The sequence below is a fragment of the Mercenaria mercenaria genome, chromosome 9 (genome assembly GCF_021730395.1).
Source record: "Mercenaria mercenaria strain notata chromosome 9, MADL_Memer_1, whole genome shotgun sequence".
Taxonomy (NCBI): Eukaryota; Metazoa; Mollusca; class Bivalvia; order Venerida; family Veneridae; genus Mercenaria; species Mercenaria mercenaria.
The window spans coordinates 26,842,581-26,857,781 of record NC_069369.1 but is presented as its reverse complement, the minus strand read 5'-3'; the positions used below and the strand labels follow the sequence as shown (position 1 = coordinate 26,857,781).

Genomic DNA, 15,201 nt, shown 5'->3' with positions numbered 1-15,201 from the left:
TTAACAAAATAGTTACCAGTTAGTTGCTCTTGTTGGAACATATTGTCTGTTTCTAAAATATAGTTTCCAGCCTCAGGGTTCATGAAGTCTCGTAGTGTTGGTGGTGGAGATGGTCTGAATGTCTTCACCTCAATGTTAGCAGCAGTGGTATTGATAGCACCTGTAAAACATTTTACATCTTCATTTTTGTAAACTCTGAGTTAATTCATATGCTGAGAGTTTTGACAAAAAACTTCAATTTGAAACAAACACACTTATGTATGCCTGTGCTGTATAAGTAATTAACCCTTTGCCTTTTAAATTTCTAAAATGGACTGGTCCATCATTCAATTTGGGCAATACCATTTATTATTCAAAGGGGTATTCACTGAAAATTTACTGACTGAATAGTGAACAGTGCAGAGCATGATCAGACTGTATGGATGTGATATTGGTCTGCACTGGTCACAAAGGCAGAATCACTTGCCATCAGCAGGCTAAGAGCTAATGTTTACTACTTACTAATTTTATCTGTGTAAAATATACAATGTCTTGACTTTATGTCAATTTTATCCTGTGGATAAGTAATGATAAAAACACCCAGAACCAATATGTATATACATAAACATTCAAAAATTCTTCTCTATTCACGAAGACAAAATGTTATCCTTAAACTGAAAACACACAAACCAAATCAACAACAAACAAACTAAATATTAATATTAACCTCAACATAAATATGTGAGCATTGGATATCACGGTTGAAGTCTTAATAAATTTCTTTCAAATATCACAACACACTATTTTCTTACATTTTTATTTTGCTTGGGGTCTATCTATCTACATTTCAAGTAAGAAATTAAGACCTTTATATCTTCAAAGTTTTCAATTAACAACTGAAATTTCTCAGAAATAATTAACAGCTTCATGCCAACATTCATGCCAAGTTTCAATGGAATACAATAAAATTTCCAACATTGGTATCAAACAAACCGAGTCTGCTATTATTCTGCTCGGTTGCATTCTTTGCTTCCAAAGGATCTTTTTACCGATTTTATTGATATATCAGTACTAACTTACAAATAATAGACAACTCTTCCACTTTAAACACAGGCTCAGAGACAACCCTTGCTGAATGTTTCAGTCATGTTTTCATCATTGTAAGCCAACTAGTTGAGACCTCAGTGATATTAAAATAAAGCAAACTGCTTTTGTCTTAGAAACATGGCATAACTTCTAGCTATGTTATGTCTTTGCATTAATAATTAAGCTAATAAAAACGCTGAATACAAATGTCAGAAACACAAAACACATGTGTATTTAGATTACATTCAAAATATGACAAAAGCTTTGCAAAAGGCGTATTTATCATTAGCATCAAGGCCTTATCTGGCAACACACATGTTTAAATCTATGTTGTTAGTTTTTACACTTGCAATGCATTTATTGCAAGTATTAAAGATTAATACATGTATTTACAACAGACTAACCCTTCATCTTAGAAACTGAAAGAGACAATAATGTGAAAAAATTACCAAACAGTAAGAAAAACAAAATTTTCTCTACTGTGTAAGTTATATAACATCTCTCATGCCAAGTATATGATTTACAAAGAAGCGGCCAAATCAAATGTGAGATTTACATTTAAAAAGTAGAGTTTAAAATTAAATCTATTAAGAAATAATGTATTTCAAACAGTGCTTTGTCATTGGATAAAATCATTGTTTGGAGTTAGATGTGAATGAATTTTATAACAAGCATCATGAGTGTGTGTATGTTCGGGTTTAACGTATTTTTCAACAATTTTTAAGTCATATAAACGACGGTGTCTACTTGTAGCAGTAAGCACAATGCCCAACTTTATAGTGCTGCCTGAATGGAATATCACGCCATAGACACGTGACATGATACCCCACCCAGTCACATTATACGGACACCGGGCTAACCAGTCCTAGCACTACCCTCTTAATGCTGAGCACCAAGCGAGGAAGCTGCTAGTACCATTTTTTACGTCTTTGGTATGATGCGGCCGGGGATCGAACCCACGACCTCCCGCACTCGAAGCGGACACTCTACAACCATCGGGTTGTGTCAGAATTTCATTTCACAAGGAAGGTGTAACTGCATACAAAATATATTAGTGCTTGGATATAGAATGCACAATTTTTTTCAAACCTTGATTATTTTACTGCATTACCTAATTCCTCCTTTACTTCATGTTTGCGGGCCCTTCTAAGCCCAGCAGGTTGTCTGTAAAATGGGGCTTTGTTGTCATCAGAGTATGGGTCGAGAGAATGGGGCTCATCTTCTTCTAGGTTGTACACCTTCTGGAGCAAACTGAATAATACGCAAGCTTTGGAATAATACAGAAAACTATCACTAAAATAATACTACTAAGACTTAAAGACTTGATATGTGAGCATTATTATCTACAAGTACACACATGTAATATCTAAGTTAATGTTCAGTTAAAATTCAGTTGTCTCAACATTATTTAGACACAAGGTAAAATATAACTTTAAACTTAACATGAAGTAAGACCTTACAATAGTTTATTTGATAATTTTTTATTTAGTAATTACTAATATTTTCAGAACTTTTAAGATATGTCTATTGTTCTGCAGCGAAATTCATATATATATATATATATAAACATAAATAAAGTTACGTTGCTTCTTTTTTAGTCCATTTTTTCTTTGGTGTCTTTTCCTCATCTTCAGGTTCGATTTCTGTGTCGCTCATATCTTCTCGGACAAGATCTGTGTGTTCTGGTGTGCCATACCATTTCTTTAACAGATTTTGCAACTTTTCCCTGCAAAGTGCAACAATTACATGAACATCAATAGACCTTTTTTTCATAATTATGAAAATGTTTCTAATTCTAATAGTCCGGAGGAACCCCAAATGGACCTTGCATTTGACTGCAAAGTAAATGTTTTTGCAGTTTGTGATAGGTATGGGTATGCATGTTCATAATCCGACTGATGACAAAATGTCATCCTTGGGCAACTCTCAGAATTCAAGATGGCGTCCAAGATGGCGGCTACGACTCAGATTACAAGTTTATAGGACATACTAGCTGGTGATAAATGTCTTTGGTTTTCATTTAGGACATCAAACTTCACAGAAATTTTATAAAATGCATGTATAAACCTTAAATACTAAGATTGTTAGATATTTATGAGATATTTTACCTTAAATTAAGGTACAACCGCTCCATTACTTTAAGCTGAAATCCGCTTATTTTGGTACCTCACTTATGAATATAAAATAATGGCAAAATTTTAAATATGTAGCTCATTTATCTTTCTTGTATTACCTAACAGCTTATACAAAATCTAAATATTATTCAGTGCTCAATATTGTCCTAAATTATGATATAATAATGATTGAAAACAATGCCGCGGTTCTACCTTAACATGAAATACTAATGATTATATAATTATCATACTTGCACATTTTATCCATTAAATAAACAAATGCATAAAAGTTAATGTTTTTTTTACCTGTAAGTATTAACTTCTACTTTATGCATATTTCAATTCATATATCGTAAATGTTGAGTAGCAGAACAGTAGCTTCCCTTTGTTAAGTTACGCCATTTGTAAAATAAATGTAAACATGCTCTTAGAAAATATTAACCTTGTTTGACCCTAAATTGGCCAACTGATGGTGTATAATACCGCTGATCCATGTATCACCACACTTTCTATCTGCTTTGAGGACTATCTTGTCGATACTTCTACCTTTGAGATCTTCTTAAGTTACGAATTGTTCTTCGCGATTCTTTGCTTACCCGTTTTCTCAAACATAGCTGTTGGAACTGGTGCTAATTCATAGGACAAAACGTTATTTAAGTCAATGTCTCTACCACTGGCTTGTAAACCCATCACTCTGGTGTAAATCAACTCTGTGTCAAACAACTGTACCTCACCTATATTCAGAGATTTCGTATTCACTGCCTGTTTCTTCACTGATCGTTTGATTTTTTCATGAAATGACCCTGGCCACCCATTTTCAAACTCTTCCATTTGGTTTCTGCCTATTGTGATTGCATCTTGCACATTGACAACCGATGGTGCAAGAACAAGTCAAAAGGAGATGTTAAAGGTAGAAGTATCGACAAGACAGTCCTCAAAGCAGATAGAAAGTGTGGTGATAGATGGATCAGCGGTATTATACACCATCAGTTGGCCAAAGACTGGTACTGTCAAAGACTATTTGATGACGTTCAGAAAATACATCGAAAGAAAGCTGACTGATTACAACGTGTACCTCATTTTCGACAGATACCGTGACTTTAGCATGAAAAGTGCTACAAGATCTGATCATACTGAGAAGACACCAGTTGTGCCGACTCGAATACACAAACTGGGCCTGGGAATGGAGATACCTCCACAAGGTGAGGTTCCCACAGTTGCAGATATCAAGAGGCAGTTGATAGCGCTTATCTGCGAAGATCTTTCCGAGAACGTATCATTTCCTCCCCTTACAGAAGAAAAAGGCCTGCTGCGTACTCTTGCTGTGTACATACAGCGTATATGATGCGTACATGATGTGTACTGAAATCAAGGGCTTTAGATAGTACGCAGGATATACACCGCACATACACTGATAGTACGTTTGTAGTACACTTTTGACATGCAAATGAGCTCTGCCGCGTACTACTTGCTGCGTACATGCTGTGGACTACATAGTACACAGGATGTACGCTGGAGGAATTTAGTATGCGGGAAATAGTACGCAGCATGTACGCGGCACATACACTTTTCACATGCAAATGAGCCTGCGGTGTACTACCCCTGCGGCGTACATGCTGTGTACTCCTGCGGCGTACATGCTGTGTACTCCTGTGGCGTACATGCTGTGTACTCCTGCGGCGTACATTCTGTGTACTCCTGGCCCGAGTCCTGCGGCGTACATGCTGTGTACTCCTGCTGCATACATGCTGTGTACTCTTGTGGCGAAACTGCTGTGATAATGTAAATTCCTTACCCCACCAACTTTCTTATGCAAATGCTGATCATTTGGACAGAAAAAACAGAAAAAAGATAAGAGACATGCATCAATAAGTATTTACCCTTACCAAAATAATGTAGATTGATGTTATCAAATAAATTAGTATGCTTTTCTTCATCCACTTTTCAATGAAATAAATCAATTTTTGTAGCATGTAATTTGGTAAACATCTGAAGAAAATGGCGTAACTGCATCAAGGGGAAACAACTTTAATGCAACTAAATATAAGTGTTATAAATTTCGAAGTATCTGCAGTGTACATGCAGTGAACTATTTTCTTGTACAAGTCCCTCCTGCGTACATGCAGTGTACTCCTTAAATTTTCAGAGTCTGTGCTGCGTACTTGAAGTGTACTAGTGATCTCCTGCGTACATGCTGTGTACTCGTCGAAATAGTACGCGGCATGTACGCGGCATGCGGTGTATGTAAAATGTACTCCTCTGGCGTACTACTGTGTTCGCGGCATATACACAGCAAATACGCAGCATGTACGCCACAGAGGCTTGCTTCTGTAAGGGTCCCTCAGTCAGAGGTGTACTACGTAAGTTGGTCGCTACAGGAGAAGACGAAACACCTATTGAAATTACAGAGTGTCAAGGTACGACGTGAAGACATGCGTACAAGCCATGAAGAGGCTAATAATATAATTGTTCGACAAGTGGTCCAGGTCGCAAGAGAATCCACTAAGGGGATAACAATCATAGTTGATGACACAGATTGTGTTTATCCTTACACTATATCATGTCAGGAAACAGAGAATAAAAAATCAAATTACAATGGAGTCTCCAGTGCAGGGAAGGACAGTCATCGACATAAATTCAACTGTAGAACTTCCAGCTGTTCATGCACTATCTGGATGTGACACTGTGCCATGCTATCAAGGTATTGGAAAGGAAAAAACAACCAAAGTGCTCAACTCGAAGAAATGCACAGTAAATTCCATCAGTGACACTAGGGCAAATACAGATGATGTTGTTAAAGAATCAACGAAGTTCATTTCATCTTGTTATGGTGTGAAAGAGTCAAACGTAATGTCAAATGCAAGGATTAAAGTATGATAAAAAAAGCGGGGAAGTCAGCAGTTTCTGTCCCAAAAATCGAAACACTTCCTTCAACAACTGAGTCATTTCGGGAAAACGTGAAAAAAGCTCGCTTTCAAGCAAGTGTGTGAAAACATGCAGTTGATCCTGATCCTCCAGCACTTGATCCAGTCGATTATGGGTGGAACAATGACGAAGAACAGAAATCACTGGTGCCAATTTTACTACCAAGTGAAATTCAATATGCACCTCAGGATGTACTAAGAGTGATTAGATGTTCATGTGAGAGCGAGACGCCTTGTTCCAATTTGCGTTGTCGCTGTAATAGTTCACTCCCTCGTGTACTGTGATCTGTGCATGTCGTGGAGAAGGCGTGTGTTGTAACGATCAAACTAAATAAGCATGCGTTGTAACGAACAAACTAAATTATATCATAGTTAATTTGAACTTTGAAGGTTTTGAAACTGCGTTTAGCAGCAAATATTTTCTATGGATATGAATGAACAATTTGCTTTAACATAATACGAGACTGATAATTATTCTTTTAACCTACGTTTGCCTTGGTTTTAAGATAACAAGTTATAATTAAAAAAAAAACATTCATGAAACTAAAGTGTTTCTTTTCCATATTATGACATATACAAATTTGTTGAGAAAAGGAATTTATAAATTTAGGAGTTTTCGTCATACAAACCATTTTTTCTCCTATATACTGTGAGATTTAGAATTTCTTTGACTAAATTGCTTTCATATATAAAAATAATTGATAAATTATATAACATCTTTCAATTTAATCCGTAAATAAGTCCTTCTAACATGATTAATAAACATTTTAACTTAGATACATTATACAAATTAAGTTTTGATAAATTTGGCGGCCATCTTGGACGCCATCTTGATTTTAGAGAATTGCCCAGAGATGACAATTTGTCATCAGTCGGATTCATAAACTACAATATCTCAGCTATTCATATCTGCAAAAACATTTACTTTGCAGTGAACTGCACGCTTGTGGTGATATTTTGGGTTCCACACCTGGACTATAAAAGACTAAAGTTTGTTATTATTCTAAGGAGCTACAAATAATTTAACCATATTATTTGTACATATCAGTATGTATCATGGCTGAAATATTCTTCTGAGAGTTCAACAGCTTATTAGCAGTCTAGGAATACTGAAAGTTTCCCATTTGAGAAATAAAAAAATTCTAAGTAATTTCACAGATCATAAAAAGACTGCTTACAAAAAAAACCAACTACTTTATGAGTATTCCAAATGAAACAGAAATGTTCACAGTTGAATGTTTTGAGACTTTCTTAATATTCTACACATAATTATGAAAGCTTACCTGTCCTGTGCCCCTGCTGGTGTCCGCTCATAAACAATCCAGTTAGCAGTATTTGAACTTATAATTGACATTAAATAAGCATCCCAGTCATTTCCACGCTTTTCTTTGGGTTCAGTTATATCCTCATGGTCTGTAGTTGTTTTTGTTGTAGATTTCCAAGTTACTGTTGGCTCAACAGTTTCACTGAAGGTAGCTGGTAATGTTGCTTCTGTCTTCTGGGTGGATGAAATTGTCTCAGGTTTTGTTTCTGTCAAAAACACACTTTCTCTTTCTGTTCTCCCTTCTTCAGTGTCCTGTTCTATTTTTTCTTCAACTCTTTCAAGCACCCTTTGTTTTTCTTGTATTCGCTTTTGAATTTCTCTCAGCTCTTCCCGTTTTATAGCTTCTAAATGCATCTGTTGTGCTCTCTCAGTAATTTTTCTTCGTAACGGTTTAAGGTGAGGCTTTGTCGACTTTGTTAGATTGCATGGCATGTGTCTCACATCTATGCCTCTTGAGTTATGCCTGCCAACAGGTATTTTAGCTCTCGGAGGAAGGGGGACAAGATCTCCAATGTCAAATGCTTCAGACATATACTTCTCATCATATGGTAAAGCATGGAAACATCTCTCTTTCACTACTTCCTCTTCAAATGCTAGATCAAATGATACTTTTTTTAAATAATCTTTACTTATAGGGTCAGATGGTTCTGAAGGATTTCTGAAAACTATAGTTTCTGGAGCATAACGGTTTGTCTTCTGACCAGGTTTCAGGTCCGAGTCTTCTGACCCTAGCTGTGGAACTTTCACCCTTGCTGCACAGGGAAACAGCAGTGGGGTCTTTAGCCTCTCTGTTGTAGTCATCTTGTGTCTGTTTTCTGATATAGTTAACCAGAAAATCCAGGACAGTCAATTCAGTCTGAAAATACCAATATAAGTGTTTAAAATATATATCTGATATACGGGTCTTTGAATTACAATAAATGGCAAACTGCAGTCCTTAACATTCAATGTCTAATCATTCAATACCATTAGTAATTAATAAACGGTATATTTATCAGAAAATTGCAAGTTGTAAGGGGTAACTTTATTTTTAGATGAATATGTTTGACTTTATTTTTAGATGAATATGTTTGGGCCGTTGCCCAACACCACTGCTTTGCCCCACCCCCCAACTTGCTACATGCATGGCATGATGTGCATAATGTTAACTTCCGGGGACTGCTAAAGTGCATTCTGCCCAAAGGCTTCAAGATTATGTTCTGTTTACTTTTCATAATCCTCGCATATGTTTCAGTATATTTATATCATATTATTCATATGTGACATTAACAGTGCAGTTTATACTCAGCCAGCTAGGTGCCAGTGCAATCTAAGTCTTCACCCTTACCAAACATATTGGAAAGAACAACTTATAAAACAACCGTAGGGTCATGATCAGGCTGTAAATTGACAGATCGTCGGTAAATATGCCACTTTGTAAGACATGTTTAAAGAAGTACATCGTGTCTTAAATTATATACAGCTTAGACTTAGCATTCTAATTTCTGATGATTCTCAAGTCTCAAGACAAAACATTGTTCAACTTCCTGCATGGGCTGTTTATCGTTGAAAATAATAAGTGTCAAAACAAGTGTGCAATAAATGCTTAACTGTCAACGCGAAGAAAAGAGACAGGACTGGAATAAAGTATAATTTGTTAAAAATAAAACTGCAGTTACCGTACGCCGCCATATTGTTTATGTTTCTACGACTACAGACTGCGCGGCCATCTGCAACTTCATTTCAAATGGAAAATTTATACACGCAGTCTACTATGGGACGTAACCCTTACCATCTGTACTGCGTTAGGAGCAAAACATGTTTGACAATACAAATAATGCGAGAATTCAAAGACTATACGATGAACCAGACAGTAAGTTTTCTATTTTCTTTCGAGATATCAATGATAGACATAACTCAACAACGTTTTTCACTGAGATACTATGATGGTATCAAGTCAACTCGCCCCGAGTCAACTCGTACCCGAGTCAACTCGTCCCCGATTTGGTCATTTCGTCCCCCAAAATTAGTCATTTCGCCCCCCTCATGATAAAATTTGGTCAACTTGTCCCCATTTTGGCCAGTTCGTCCCCCTTTTGTTAATTTTGTCCCCCGAAATAAATGAGGCATTTTTTTCCTTTTTATAATATCTTTGACTTTGAATACAGTGCTTTAGGGTATAGTGGATTTTAGGGTATAGAGGATAGATTGGTAAATTTTATATTTAGACTTGAATTATTGTATAAATTTTCATATCATTCTTTTACTGGCATGCAAACAGACATTCTGACATACATTTTAAATATTTGCTTGTTGTGTTATTTTTCATATGACATCAAATGTAAAATAAAGCTATCCCCTATCAAAGAAGTATAAATACACAGAATGGCAACTGGCTGTAATCTCGCGTGAGCTCGTGTCAGAGCGTGATTCGGCGTTATCTTACTAAAAACAAACATCGGCGAGCATGGAGTTACAATTTGTACCTTTAAAACTACATTTAAAATACATGTTAGCTTCCAAAACAAAATTAGTTTAATTTGAAATGGTCTTAAGACACGAAGTACACGTTTTCTTTTGCCATCGAAAGAAGCGTGGTCATACGGTGATAATTATTTTATCGATGAATAATTGCTTTCGCATACAAAATGGCGCGTGGAGAAAGCGACACTTTCGGTAAAGGAGATCTCGTTTTTTTGTCACGGGAGGTTGGCGAGATTTGCTCTATATGCCTTTCAAGTTGCCAATCTATTTATTTTTATAGCTCTTTGCCCCTATAGACTAAATCAGTGTAAATGTAAAAAATGTCAGTAAATGAAAAGTATTTAATAGAAATTTAAAAAGCTGAATGTTTTTGAAAAGAGAATACATTATTATTCTGATTTATATTAAAGAAGTCTTGGAAAGTTTGTTAAGATGTTGATTTTAAACTTATAATGTAAAAAATCACCAAAGCTATCCTGTACACCCTAAATCAGCTCATATGTAAACAATGGCGTGGAGAGAAAAAACACATGAATTTCTATGAAAAGCTGACTGTTTTAAGAAGAATAGATGTTTTCTGTCTGATATACTGAAAAAAAAACTATTATTGTCATTTCTTTGAATTGGAATGCAGGAAAAATTAGTTAGCTATCCGCTATACCCTAAAGCACTGTATTGGCAGTGGCTACAATTACGGTACCGTAATCCTAGCCTCTGGTTCTAGGATTACGGAAGTTCCGTATTCCTAGACAACCCTATGAGGATAGGCTAGGATTACGGAAGTATTTAAGAGACATCAAAAATATTTTAGGACATGCATAAATGATGTTGTAAACTTTTTATTTCACTTTATTAAAATAGTGATTTTTGATGCCTGCCTTATTATTCCGTGTTATCTATCCGCCATTTTCGGTTAGTATAATCTTAAACGCTATATTAATGGCGGCCGGCGGAAATATTATAGAAATATGAGGGTAAAAGTTAGGTTTAAAACAATATTCTATACTTTGATTTTTTTTACTTATAACCATATTGTATGTTATTAAAGACCATTTGTGTTGATTTGATGACAAAACTTGCAGGTATATATGAAACATAGATAATTACGTCTCCCCAGGAGACATATTATTTTTGCCCTGTCCGTCCGTCCTTCCGTCCGTCCGTACGTCACACTTCATTTCCGAGCAATAACTGGAGAACCATTTGACCTAGAACCTTCAAACTTCATAGGGTTGTAGGGCTGCTGGAGTAGACGACCCCTATTGTTTTTGGGGTCACTCCGTCAAAGGTCAAGGTCACAGGGGCCTGAACATTAAAAACCATTTCCGATCAATAACTAGAGAACCTATTGACCCAGAATGTTGAAACTTCATAGGATGATTGGCCATGAAGAGTAGATGACCCCTATTGATTTTGGGGTCACTGCGGCAAAGGTCAAGGTCACAGGGGCCTGAACATTAAAAACCATTTCCGATCAATAACTAGAGAACCACTTGACCCAGAATGTTGAAACTTCATAGGATGATTGGCCATGAAGAGTAGATGACCCCTATTGATTTTGGGGTCACTCTGTCAAAGGTCAAGGTCACAGGGGCCTGAACATTAAAAACCATTTCCGATCAATAACTAGAGAACCACTTGACCCAGAATGTTGAAACTTCATAGGATGATTGATCATGAAGAGTAGATGACGCCTATAGATTTTGGGGTCACTCCATCAAAGGTCAAGGTCACAGGGGCCTGAACATTGAAAACCATTTCCGATCAATAACTAGAGAACCACTTGACCCAGAATGTTGAAACTTCATAGGATGATTGTGCATGCAAAGTAGATGACCCCTATCGATTTTGGGGTCACTCCATTAAAGGTCAAGGTCACAGGGGCCTGAACATTGAAAACCATTTCCGGTCAGTAACTTGAGAACCACTTGACCCAGAATGTTGAAACTTAATAGGATGATTGGTCATAAAGAGTAGATGACCCCTAACGATTTTGGAGTCACTCTGTGAAAGGTCAAGGTCACAGGGGCCCGAACATTGAAAACCATTTCCGGTCAGTTACTTGAGAACCACTTGACCCAGAATGATGAAACTTCATAGGATGATTGGTCATGCAGAGTAGATGAACCCTAACGATTTTAGGGTCACTCTGTTAAAGGTCAAGCCCACAGGGGCCTGAACATGGAAAACCATTTCCGATCAATAACTTGAGAACCTCTCGACCCAGAATGTTGAAACTTCATATGATGATTGTTCATGCAGAGTAAATGACCCTTATTGTTTTTGGGGTCACTCCGTTAAAGGTCAAGGTCACAGGGGCCAGAACATTGATAACTAGTTCCGATCAATAACTTGAGAACCACTTGACCCAGAATGTTGAAACTTCATAGGATGATTGAACATGCAGAGTAGATGACCCCTATTGATTTTGGGGTCAGTCTATCAAAGGTCAAGGTCACAGTGGCCTGTTCATGTAAAAAAATTTTTTTGAAATAACTTGAGAACCACTTGACCTACAATGTTGAAACTTAATAGGATGATTGGACATGCAGAGTAGATGACCCCTTTTTATTTTGAGGTCACTTGATCAAAGGTCAAGGTCACAGGAGCCTGAACAGTGACTTGAGAACCACTAGGCCACGAGTGTTGAAATTTAGCGGGTTGACTGGACATGCCAAGTAGATGATCCCTATTGCAGCCAACCATCAGTGTCTCTTTGACTTTCGCTCCTGACCGCTATTGACTTCTTGCCTATAGGACTTTGCATTGGGGGAGACATGCGCTTTTTTACAAAAGCATTTTCTAGTTCTATAATATTTCCGCGTGCCACCATTAAGATTATACTAACCCAAAACAGCGGATCGATAGCACGAAATAATAGTGAAATAAGTAATTTTACAACGTCATTTATGCATGTCCTAACATATATTTGATGCCTCTTAAATACTTCCGTAATCCTAGCCTATCCTAATAGGGTTGTCTAGGAATACGGAACTTCTGTAATCCTAGAACCAGAGGCTAGGATTTTGGTACCGTAATCGTAGCCACTGCCTTGAATATTGATATTAACCGTGAGTTATGACAGAGTGGTATTGGAAATGGTTAACTTTAAATAATTAGGTTGGTTAAAACAAGAAAAAGAAATGTACTGAAAATATGACAATTAACTGAAATAAAATTTAAAAAAAATACAATGCCTTTTGTAATAAAAAATATAATATAATTATCGATAACTTTTTAAGAATCATAGTAAGAAAAGAGAGAGCAATAAAACCTTATCCCTGGTCATAATAAAAGAAAGTTTTAATTAGAAATACAATAAAAAGATAAATAAACAACTGATATCTGTCACATATGTATTACTAAAGATAACCAACATGCTTTATATTCATTTTTATCATTAAAATTAAAAAAAAAAATACTTCAAGTCGGGGGACAGGTGTTTCTATAAAAGTAAAATGAGCCTATACATATATATACGAAAGGTGTTAAAGGTTATTAATTACATTAAAAGTCGTTGATTGGGCTGATTTGAAAGTGTTAATGGTATTTAATTGCATGAGAAGTTGTTGATTGACTGAATGAAATGTGTTAATAGATGACTGGATTGAGCAAAGAGCTATAAAAATAAATACTTCTTTGGATTTAGGAAATTATTTGTTATAAAAAAGTTTAATCTTATTCATAAGTTTGAAAATAAGCAGCATCAAATACAGGGTTTTTTTCCAGCCGTTTTTATAGCCATTATTCGGCTATATTCCCAATGCCAAAAAGTATGTTTTTTCCCAAAATGTGTGCAAAATTTCCCAATCTACTTTCTGAAAAAATTTCCATCAAAATTGCACAGACATTGACCAAATTATGGACAATTTTTTAATGGAAGTATGTTAAAGAGGTTGTACAATGTGAAACAAGTGTATGAGAAAGTGCTTAAACACATCCTTACTATATCCTATGGGACTAAATATTTCCCAATTTGGAACATTTACGCATCAAAATTCCCAATTTTGGGGGTATAGGCTATGTTCCCAAATTAGCTAGAAAAACCCCTGAAATACGAAAATTAAAAAAGCAATCATGTTGTAGCAGACCTACGATCATTTTTGAAGCAAAATAGTTCTTAAAATATTTTTAGCATTAAATATACTTACTTGAAAAAATACGACTTATTTTATCATATTTTGAATTTTTCAAAAAAAAACGTTTAAAAAGGGGGACAAAATGACCAATTTGAAATTGGCGAGGGGGACGAAATGACCAAATCGGGGACGAGTTAACTGGGGGACGAGTTGACTGTAAATCACTATGATCAACCCCGTCCATCCTCTGCCAAAGTCAGGTGTCAGCCAAGTTTTTTTTTAGCCATTTAAAACAAACAGATCCCAGTTCTTTATCATAACCAGTAGCCATTTATATAATAAAGAACATAGAAACCAGCGTCTAAGACCACTCACCCATCTCAGAACTAGCCAAAATGATTCGACGGTCAGATTGTTTTAAATTATACAGGGTATAATTACCGCGAGTCTTATATTCAGTGGACTCTAAAAATTTATAACAAAATGATTGTATGAAAGGATAAATTTTATTCTGTTTAATTAATTTATATTTTAGCTTTAGACTTTTGGCAAAATATTTGTCAAAACACCAGGTAAAAGTTCTCTTTTTGTCGTTCAAAGAACATGTGGCGACATGCCTTCAGGCTTTGAGCTGTGTATTCGCCATCCCTTACTATAATTGCCGAAGCGACATATCATAACAGTTTTTTTTTCCCACTAATTTGGGAATGGGGCCTGGGAAAAATGTGTCGTAAAATGCCTAAATTGGGAATTTATTAAAATGTCACATTTAAGAAAAAAAAAATTGCCATAATTTATCATTATGCATTAAGTTAGCAAACTGTCCTGTGTTTCAAATGTTTAAGGTTTCAGTCTTGTTTGAAAAAGTTGAAAAAAAGACAATAAATTTAACATTGGTAATTTTAGCTTTGAAATTGGGTAAAAAACATACATACTATTTGCCATTGGGATTGGGGCCCAATTTTGGACCCAAATTGGCCAGAAAAAAAAAAACACTGCATAAAAGCAACCTAATAAACAAGCCAGTTAGTCCAATTGTGTATTCAACACTGCCACTTGCCACTCGATCTTTGATAAACCGATGATCAGCTTTGGGTGTCGAACACATGGCGTATTTTATCGATACTACAATTATTTAGGTCTGCCTTTACAACTGATGACATGTACAATAACATGAATCTATAACTTAATCATGCCTGAAAATAACCGTCATTTTGACAGACCATGACAGA

At 35.9% G+C, this 15,201-nt stretch overlaps 2 protein-coding genes across 6 annotated transcripts in view; one reads left to right on the top strand and one right to left on the bottom strand.

Moving 5' to 3' along the window:
• LOC123546772 (HEAT repeat-containing protein 4-like) overlaps positions 1–9,133 on the bottom strand; it is a 66,487-nt gene extending 57,354 nt beyond the window's left edge. For 2 of the 5 annotated variants that reach the window (XM_045333316.2, XM_053551080.1), the window contains exons 1-6: positions 9,086–9,133; positions 7,387–8,283; positions 2,648–2,791; positions 2,177–2,316; positions 1,470–1,484; positions 17–160 (exon numbers count right to left, since the gene is read on the bottom strand). In XM_045333316.2, coding sequence (XP_045189251.2) covers positions 17–160; positions 1,470–1,484; positions 2,177–2,316; positions 2,648–2,791; positions 7,387–8,228 — 1,285 coding nt within the window. In that variant the 5' untranslated portion in view covers positions 8,229–8,283; positions 9,086–9,133. Of the gene's footprint in view, positions 1–16; positions 161–1,469; positions 1,485–2,176; positions 2,317–2,647; positions 2,792–7,386; positions 8,284–9,017; positions 9,037–9,085 lie in introns of those variants that run through there. The other 3 variants (XM_053551079.1, XM_045333319.2, XM_053551078.1) reach the window with 2 other exon arrangements.
• Positions 9,134–9,159: 26 nt separating this feature from the next.
• The window catches only part of LOC123546770 (fibronectin type 3 and ankyrin repeat domains 1 protein-like), a 75,007-nt gene continuing 68,965 nt past the window's right edge, over positions 9,160–15,201 (top strand). The window contains exon 1 of the mRNA XM_053551083.1: positions 9,160–9,279. Coding sequence (XP_053407058.1) covers positions 9,225–9,279 — 55 coding nt within the window. The 5' untranslated portion in view covers positions 9,160–9,224. The remainder of the gene's footprint in view (positions 9,280–15,201) is intronic.